This window comes from Prosopis cineraria, unplaced genomic scaffold (assembly GCF_029017545.1).
Source record: "Prosopis cineraria cultivar Desert tree isolate PC_DT_omini unplaced genomic scaffold, ASM2901754v1 PC4, whole genome shotgun sequence".
Lineage (NCBI taxonomy): Eukaryota > Viridiplantae > Streptophyta > Magnoliopsida > Fabales > Fabaceae > Prosopis > Prosopis cineraria.
Window position 1 is genome coordinate 15,827,717 of NW_026555335.1, and position 10,281 is coordinate 15,837,997.

General features: G+C 30.7%; 1 protein-coding gene across 2 annotated transcripts; it reads left to right on the top strand.

Annotated features, from left to right (window-relative positions):
- The first annotated feature begins 2,411 nt into the window (after positions 1-2,411).
- LOC129309960 (transmembrane 9 superfamily member 11-like) lies at positions 2,412-4,970 on the top strand. 2 transcript variants are annotated; one of them, XM_054951751.1, is made up of 2 exons: positions 2,412-2,567; positions 2,770-4,970. In XM_054951751.1, exon 2 carries the CDS (start codon positions 2,788-2,790, stop codon positions 4,774-4,776), a length of 1,989 nt encoding a protein of 662 aa, XP_054807726.1. In that variant the 5' UTR covers positions 2,412-2,567; positions 2,770-2,787; the 3' UTR covers positions 4,777-4,970. The 2 variants fall into 2 exon arrangements, with proteins under 2 accessions (XP_054807726.1, XP_054807728.1); XM_054951753.1 differs by having other exon boundaries at positions 2,420-2,567; positions 2,713-4,970.
- The last annotated feature ends 5,311 nt before the right edge of the window (positions 4,971-10,281 follow it).

The window sequence follows — 10,281 nt, forward strand, 5'->3', positions numbered from 1 at the left end:
ATTATATTATTTGGTGTTAAGTTATTCCTAAACTCTTTTTTAAGAGCATTTGATATTTTAAAGTTTTTTTTAGGAGTACTAGGCACCTTAAAGCATTGTCAAAATAAAATTTAATAAATATTATAAAATATTAAATATTTTAATATTTAATAGGTTAAATATTATTATTTTTAAATATTCATCCAAAATTTATAAATTATTTTTAAATATTAACATCCTAAACTAGTTTTTAAAAATTTATAGATGACTTGTAATATTTTATATATCGATTATATTTTAATATTAATTGAGTTCTTTAAATTTTTTGTGTCATTCTTTGTAATTTTTTTAATCAACTAACATTTTTCTTTGAAAATATTACACTATTCAATTTAATATTTTTGATATTTTGCAATCTTGTATTAAAAACAAAAGGAATGAACCTCTAAATTAATAGAGAAATTTTTTACTCTCATCTCTCCATTATTCTCTGATCAAGTAACTTTTTTGTAGTACATTAATAAGATAAGCAATATTTTTTAAATAAATATTTTTATTGACATATTGTTAGCCCTGATTTGTCATGTTTTTGATTTGACCCTTATTACTGTAGCGTACAAAGAGTATTAAATTTGGGTGATCTAATATTTTGAAGGAAGACCATTAGCTAACTAAAAAAATTACTGAGAATGACCTAAAAATTTAAGAAAGTTAATCAATATTAAAAATATGGACAAGTTTCAACCCACATGAAAGGATTAACGATTTAAGCATTGTCTCAAAGAGAAACTTAGAGATCAATAAATAAAAAATAAGATGATTTTAGAGTGCCTAACGTTCTTAAAAAAAGGAGTTTTTTGCTCCTAAAAAATAATTCAAAAAAAAATTGCTTTACTTATAAGTACATGATACTCAATGCTTCTTGAAAAAAATTTAAGAATATAAATGCACCTTAACTCTAAAAATTACTCATTCTATCCCATTTTATAAATTCTTATTGGGGTAAAATTATGTATATCAATGAAGTCAATCAAATATAATTTAGAATTTTTTTTCTCTATATTTGAAAAAATAACTTTTATTTAATAATGGAGATGGAGAAATAAATATATCTAAGAATGAACCAATGAAATAAAGAGGGCATATTTTAGAATGAAGTTCCAAAAATACATTTCATTAAATGAATGGTTAAAGGGCATTTTTGCCTTCCAACAAAGGTTAAAATTAATAGTTAGTTCACTAAAAAAATTATAGAAAAGAATTTAAAAATTATAAAAAAAACCTAAAATCTTTAAATAAGTGCCTAATAAAAGCTAAAAATATTAAGTCCCTAAATTAAAAATTAATATCAAGAGGGAAATGTTATTTCTTACCATGTAAAATGCCAGAATATCATTTCAATAAAATCATTTTCATAGGTTACCAAATAATTATCGAACATTTTTATAAAAAATAATCAGAAATTAATTAAAAATATTTTTAACAATATCTTATTAATTCACTAACACTTTAATATTTAATAATTTTTATTGATATTATTGTTATTAATGATTATTTGATAATCATCTAGTTGTTAGTCAAAATGACTTGTTAAAATGATATTTCGATAATTTATATGAGTAACATTAGTCTTAGAATTTGCTTCTAATTAAGTGACTTAATCAAAATTAATTTTTTTATTGTTACCAAGAAAACGAAATTAACTTATTATAGGATTCTTTAATATAATTTTTGAGGGTTTTTTAATATTTTCTTGGGTTATTGTGTTAAAAAAGGGAGAATGACATTTAATGTCCTTTGAAAACAAATTATCACAATAAAAGCCCACCAATTTTATATTTGATATTGTTTTCAAAAAAATACGTCTATGTTGTTGTTAAAAATTGAATCCAAACCTATTAAATTTTAAGAAAACCTTAAAAAAATACAAGTTTACGTTCAACTTTTAACAACATATATATATTTTTACAAAATAATATTTAATATAAAATTGATGGACTCTTATTGTGATAAATTTATTTAAAACACCTTAAATCTCATTCTTCTTTTAAAATACCATGCTCTTGTGTAAATATTTGAGAGATAAAAATACATTTAACTTTTAAATGAATCATTATTTTTTAAAAATATTTTGTATTATGAGATATCAAATTATTTTAAAAAATATCTTACAAAAGGTGGCACAGATGGTAATTGAAAATGGCTAAAATTGTCTATAGCAGTCGAATCCCCGGAAATAAAAAAATAAAAAAAATAGAATTGTCTTGACTACCGTAACCATAGTATCATTCATAAGATGCGTGTGAAATAATTAATTAATTGGCTATGGGAGTGGCGGTTTGGCCATAACTTGGACATTAGGGGTGTAATAGTCAATTCAAGAAAAAGCCATCACACGCCATCACCGCAGCGATATGCTCCCAAAGTAAGCCCACGTTATAAATGGGCAGTGTCTGCCATTGCCACCTTCGATGTTCTATTGTATTCCATTTAGATTCGCAGAGTTCGAAGATCTCGTTTGATGCGCGTTATTCCCATTCCTCGCAGAGATTTTCACTCAAATTTCTGAATCTCGGGCTTTGTTTGAGGTCTGTGAAATTTTTACCTCTCTCAAAATACTCTTATTTGCTTCCTGTTTCAGCTATTTATTTGGATTTGATTCTGTTATCATTTCTGTATTAATTTCAATCCTTTTGCATCTGCATCTGCATGTGCTTTGACCTGAAAATCTAGTCGGAGCCAGAGCTTTTCTCTCCCAATATTTCACTCATTTGGTACCTCGGTTTTCAGATCTGGTTCAAAACTCCCATGATTTGTCGAAAGATGCTTTTCTCCGGTCAATTTACCTTGTGGGTTTTACTGTTTTGCTTGATAATCCAATCCGCATATGGGTTCTATCTTCCGGGAAGTTATCCCCACAAGTACCTGATTGGGGATGAGTTGTCGGTGAAAGTGAATTCTATCACCTCCATTGATACAGAAATGCCCTTTAGCTATTACAGCTTGCCCTTTTGCAAGCCTCCGGGCGGTGTTAAGGATAGTGCTGAGAATCTCGGCGAGCTCCTCATGGGAGATCGGATCGAGAACTCACCATACCGATTCAAGATGTACACAAATGAGTCGGAGATATTCTTGTGTCGGTTGGACTCATTGTCGCCTGATCAGTTCAAGATCCTTAAAGAGAGGATTGATGAAATGTATCAGGTTAATCTGATCCTTGATAATTTACCCGCCATTCGCTTTACACAGAAAGATGGATATTTTCTACGATGGACAGGGTACCCTGTTGGTGTGAAGATTCAAGATGCATATTATCTGTTTAACCATCTCAAGTTCAATGTTCTTGTGCACAAATATGAGGAACCCAATGTGGCTCGTGTAATGGGAACTGGCGATGCGGCTGAAGTGATCCCAGCAGTTGGTAAAGGGGAATCAGAATTGCCAGGATACATGGTGGTTGGGTTTGAGGTGATACCGTGCAGCGTTATGCATAATTTTGACTCTGCCAAAAACTTGAAAATGTATGGCAAATACCCGTCACCTATTAAATGTGATCCGTCCACCGTAGGAATGCAGATCAAAGAAGGGCAGCCACTGGCTTTCACCTATGAGGTCACCTTTGAGGAGAGTGACATCAAATGGCCATCCAGATGGGATGCCTATTTGAAGATGGAGGGATCAAAAGTCCATTGGTTCTCAATCCTCAATTCTCTCATGGTGATCACCTTCCTTGCTGGGATTGTTCTTGTGATCTTACTGAGGACTGTTCGCCGGGATCTAACCCATTATGAGGAGCTTGACAAGGAGGCTCAAGCACAGATGACTGAAGAGTTATCAGGTTGGAAGCTTGTTGTGGGGGATGTATTCCGCGCTCCATCCAACCCTTCATTGCTATGTATAATGGTTGGAGATGGGGTTCAGATTCTTGGAATGGCTGTGGTGACAATCTTGTTTGCAGCTCTCGGATTCATGTCACCAGCCTCTCGCGGAACACTCATTACTGGTATGCTATTTTTCTACTTGATACTTGGTGTTGCAGCTGGATATGTGGCAGTTCGCCTTTGGAGAACAATTGGCTGCGGTGATCAGAAAGGCTGGTTTTCAGTGGCATGGAGGGCGGCTTGTTTCTTCCCCGGCATTGCCTTCTTGATCCTAACAACCTTGAACTTTCTATTGTGGGGAAGCCACAGCACAGGAGCCATCCCATTTTCACTCTTTGTTATACTAATCTTACTCTGGTTCTGCATTTCGGTTCCCCTTACCCTTATTGGAGGGTTCTTTGGTGCCAGGGCCAATCACATCGAGTATCCAGTCCGAACCAATCAAATTCCTCGCGAAATTCCCGCACAGAAGTACCCTTCATGGCTGCTAGTCCTTGGTGCAGGGACCCTCCCATTTGGAACCCTGTTCATAGAGCTCTTCTTCATCATGTCCAGTATTTGGATGGGCCGTGTCTATTATGTCTTTGGGTTCCTCTTAGTTGTTCTGATTTTGCTTGTGGTGGTCTGTGCTGAGGTCTCTTTAGTTCTGACCTACATGCATCTGTGTGTGGAAGATTGGAGATGGTGGTGGAAATCATTCTTTGCTTCTGGTTCTGTGGCCATATACATCTTCTTGTACTCCGTAAACTATCTGGTGTTTGATCTCAAGAATCTGAGTGGCCCTGTCTCTGCATCACTGTACTTGGGATACTCTCTCTTCATGGTTCTGGCCATCATGTTGGCTACTGGCACGGTTGGGTTCCTCTCTTCCTTCTCTTTTGTGTATTACTTGTTCTCTTCCGTCAAGTTGGATTGAATTGCAGACTGAGATTGCGGAGAAATTATATGGAGATAACAGATTTTAATAGGCGGAAACCCTGTGGGAATGTTCAAGTAAATGTTACTTTATTTCATGCGATCTGGGGAAAAAAGTATTGTTACTTCGTTTCATTTTCAGCACATTTTTTTTAGCGAACTTAGTATATTACAAAACAATAATTTCATTGTTTTGCTTAGTTCTTAGTTATATATATATATATATATATAGCATTTCTAAGGATACAGTATTCTACTTTGTAGCAGATGCTGGAGTTATGCTGCGTAATCTTGTTTTATATAACCTTGCATTCAAAAATTACAGTTTTTGATCATTTGGGGATAGGTTCGAACTCTTGTGATCTTGCGACTTACATAACCTGATATTAGTTTGTTTTTCAAAAAATAATTTTTTCCCTTTTGAAGTTTTTTAATTAAGTTAAGGTGAAAATTTACCCATTAAAATTTTTACAAGTGGCCAAGGGGGCTTATCGTTGATGTGTTATGTATCAATTCGGATTAGTTTGAGCCTTGTTAACAAGTTCTCACAGCTTGAGCAGGGCACGTCTAGGATACCTTGGGTTTATGCCCCAAAAAAAAAAAAAATATGTGAGAGGCTATTTGGCATTCTTAATTAATTTCCCATCTTTAATAGAAGCCAAACATTCCTTAAGTAAGGGCTTTATTCCTTAAGTAAGCCAAACATTCCATGTTAATGGGTTAATATATTTTAGTGTAAAAATTTTCAACATGTAACAACAACAATAACAACAACAACAAGCGTTTATTCTATTAGATGAGGTCGATTACATAAATTGTAAGACATTATTGTGCTTTATCATTTATTAAATTTTTAAAAATATTATTAATTAAGAAATCACATTTAACAATTTTTAAAAGTGTTCTCTTAGGTTTAATCTTGTTCTCATGGACTAACTTCTTTAGCCGCACACGTCTAGAATGATGCGGTAGTCCTTGGTCATTTAACACTACATTCGGGTGCCAATACAGCGGCTCTAACTTATTTATCACTGTACTCGAGCCATGCAGTGCATTACTTACAGGCAACAACCTAGTATTAGCATTATAATATCTATTATCCATATTCATGATAGATTTAATAAAGTTTTACGTTGGCTGTTGATGGTTTATTACAATCCTTTTTCTTTACCTGAGCTTGGAATCGGCTATAAATATAAGTTGAGTTAAAAATTTTCAATATGTAACAAATATACAAATGATCAAACGTTGACCATAAATATTAGAATCATTGATATTTTATTTGATTCGCAGTGTAGATATGAAAATAAAAGTTTAAATTTATTATGGTTAGGAGAAATTAACTTTAGGTATGACATTTTATTTTGCCACTTATTACGATCCTATAAACATATTTTGATTCAAAACTAGTATAAAAACTACCTCGCCTCTTGTTTCTCTGTTTTCATTATTACTTAAGTTGCTTCAAACATTTCCCCTCCCTTTTCTCCACTATTTTTTGCTGTGAGGTGTGACAAAATAAAATTTTGTACTAATTAGAATAAATTTGAACACATGTATTTTTTTTACACTTCGACTCAAATAAAATTTCAATTATTTTAACATGCACACTTAATGTTTGCCAATGCATGTACTTTTTTTAAAGATTAAATATTTTTGCATCATTTTTTTTATTTTATGGGCAAAATTTTGCCTTGGTACAATATAAGAAAAATATAACTTTAAATTTTACACTTTACTTACGTTTTACTGTTGATTCCTGCATTTTTTCAATGTTTTAGGTCCATATATTTTTGTTTTTTATTATTTTAGTTTCTTCCAAAGTTGTTGCTATTCATTCATAGAGGGACATAAAACAAAGAAAAATAAAAGCGCAGGGAGTAGAACAGTTAAAAAAGTGCAAGGACTAATAACAAAATACGAGTAAAATATAGAGACCCTAAATTATATTTTTTCTATAATATATTATGAATATTTTTGCCTTAACTGATTTACACGTGACAAAGCATGTGGAATCTAAAGAATCATTTCTTAATGGACCTTTGGCCTTGGTTAGGAATTGTGGATTTTTGCATTATCTTTTAGAATTCATTGGTAAAATTATACTAGAATTAAAAAAATGCCGGGGGTTTCTTACAGAAATCTTAATGAATAGATTTTCACATTAATCTTTTTAATTTGAACCGATAATTTGTTATGTCAGCCTCTGTAGGGTTAAGAAGAGTAAGACAAGCCTCACATGTTATAAAGCGAAAAAGGCCAAACTTTATCTTTTTTTTTGGGCCCGCTTTTTCAGATAAATATTCGTTTTCTAGGAAATTTTTTGGATAAGAAGCTGGATTTATCGAAAAAACACAAGCCATATTTGAATGAGTTTAGCTTTATTTCTTCAGTTTTCAGAAGTTTTGTTTTTGATATTTTTCAACGGGTTAGTGTGCCGGTTTACCCCTTTTTTTAATAGCTATCCTAATTTTTTTTTAAAAGGGTGCAAGTATGTCTAAAACAAGAATCAATGTTGTTCTTATATTAAACTTTCTTTATTTTGATATTGGACAAAAATATTACAAATGAGGCGTTTGAGAATTATGAATGAAATCTCTATAAGAAAGTCTCCCAAAATTACACGAAAGCGTCAAGGAAGTTGTCAATTCCTAGCAATATAAAAGATTAATGGGATAATGAAACTTTTACTCCATCAAACTTGTTTTAAATATTGATTTGGTTCTTTAAATTTAATTTTTATTAATTTGGTTCTTTGTATTTTCTTAAATTATTATGTAAGTTATTTACGTTTCAAAATACAGATTGACTTTTAAAATAATTTAATTTATAAAATATATTAATGATTTGGTATGTTAATGTAGCTACATGGGAATAAATTGACTCTTAAATTAGTTAAATTTTTTTTTATATAATCTCTTACACGGTGTTTTATTTTATTATTATTTTTTTAAATTTTAGAGTCTCTTTTTTTTCATCTAAATAATTATACCTATTTTTATTAATATACATTGTTGCTATCAATATTTCGTCATCCATATAAACCAATTTTATTAGTGTAACCTTCTTTTTCTTTTTAAACAATAAGGATTAAATTAATAATAGCAGCAAACTTAGGAAACTAAATTAATTCAAATAAAATTTGAAGAATTAAATTGATAATTGAAACAAGTTTAAGCTAAAAGTTACACTATACCAAGATTGAAATACTATTTTCATCAGTCACTTCAACTAACTTGGACGACCTACTAGCTCATTATTGAATCATTGTTATTGCCGGCAATGTTGATAAATATTTAAAAATTATTTTTGTTTCAACAATGTTTTATCAAAATAGTAATACTTTAATATTTAGTAATTTGAATATCGTTAGTTTTGTTAAAAAAAATAATCTTTACATATAGTTTACAAGTCAACTTTTAAGATTTACAATTCTGCTTATAGAAATTTACAGCTTTGTTATCGAAAATTATAAGTAAATGTTTTTACACTAGTTGATTTGTGTGAAAATAATTTAATTATTAAAACCAAAGTACTATTTTGAGGAATAATAAAAATTTTAGTTCTTTAAGCTTGGCTCAATTAATCTTCCAAGTTTAATTTTTTTAAAAAAAATAGGGAGAGGGATCTAATGCTACTAAAATTTATTATAAAAGACCATAAAAATTAAAATTAGGACAAATGGTGAAGATAAATGTGATTGATTATTATAACATTAATATAAAATTTGTCAGCCTTAGAATTAACATGGGATATTGTCCAAGCTACAAAATTACTCTTTTAAAAATAAAATATTTATTTTTCAATTCATATCCAAAAACAAAAAGCAGTATTAATTTTTTTACCAAAAAAAGTAGTATTAAATTTAATTAAAACAATATAATTTAATTATCTTTACTTTTAAAAATTAAATCAATATAATTTAAAAAAGGAAAAATTGGTAAAAAAAAAAAGACCAGGTTGTAAAGCAAATTAGTCCTAGGGACCAAATATTTTTAAAGGACCAAACTAATTATTTTATTAAGAAAAGGATGAAGGGAATTGACCAAAATACCCTTGGAAGAAAAAATATAGGTCAGAGACAATTTTTGGCGCCCCTGCTTCTCATTTTCTTCATCTTTCTCTTTGATTTCTTAGCTCTCACTATCAGCTTTCTCATTTCCTTCATCTTTCTTTTCACCCTCAACATTCGGCATTCGACACTAACTCTGATTCACCTCCAGAGGTCTGTTATGAATGATTCAACGCAGCTTTTCTCTCTCCTTCCCCACTCGATTCAAGTGAGTAATATATTTAGTTGGATGAGTAATCACATAATGTGAAGAAAATGAATTCGTAAAAGGAGTACAGATTAGGAAAAGAAATAGAGTAGTTGAAGAAAAATCGAACCATTTATAATTCCAGTGAATGTAAGACATGAATGCGCATGTTCCTCTTGAAGTGACTAAAATTAAACTTTATTTCTTTTACATTCTTTTATGTATACCAGTGAAGCATGTTCCTCTCGAATGCTCATCAACTTTTTCCTTGACTCTTCTTTGCAATCTGCAAGTTTTTGGTCATGCCTTCCTCCTACTCATTCTACTGATTTATCTGCAAGTTATGTACTGATTTGATTTGAGTTCGTTGTGAACATAAGTTTTTTGAATTTTATACAATTTGTTTATTTGTAGTGGGAGCTTGCATATTGAAGTATTCTATGCTGATTTTTTGTTGGAATTGTGAAATTTGAGCTTGCTGTAATTGTGAAATTAAGCTTGATGTGATTGTTGGTTTGCAGATTAAAGTCTTTTATGCTGTAATTGTTGGAATGATTATTTTTAGTTTTACACTTTTTGATGATTGAAGGATTACAGGGATAAAACAATGATAGGCTGCTGCAGTTGTCAAAAGAGCATCCAAAACCATTGTTGAGATGCAAGACACTTCTAAAGATTCAGAATCTTCTAAAGAGATGGAAGGGAAAGATCTAGCTTTAATTGGAAGGGAAAGTGAAGATGAGAATGACAAACTATGAAAATCTACTTTGAAAAGATTGGAGAAAGCTAGCGATGAGTCAATACTTAACTAGGCAAGGCAAAAGAGGAACATTTTGTTTTCCCCCCAATGATGTTAATGGTAGATCTTTAATGGATTCCATATGAGAGCTAATAAGTTTCTTTGTTTACAAATGCTTGGCCATAATGTTTCCTTTTCTTTCATCTGTAAGGTCTATGGTTTGAAATTGAATTGGTGAATATGCAATCTACAGTTTGCAATCCCTTCTTAAATTTCATATTTATATATTTGCTGCCAAGTTAGTTACCTACTTGCCTATGAAATTATTGCTTAATAAAGGCCTTGAACCTATTCTATTGTACATAACCAACTTTCTCTCTTCTAGTTGTGAATTATTGGAAATCAGGTTAAATTTAATGCATGAGCCATTTGTGCTATTATTTGGGTTTTGCTGATACTTTATATTCCCAATTTAATGAACAACTAAATTTCATATTTGTTGACATTG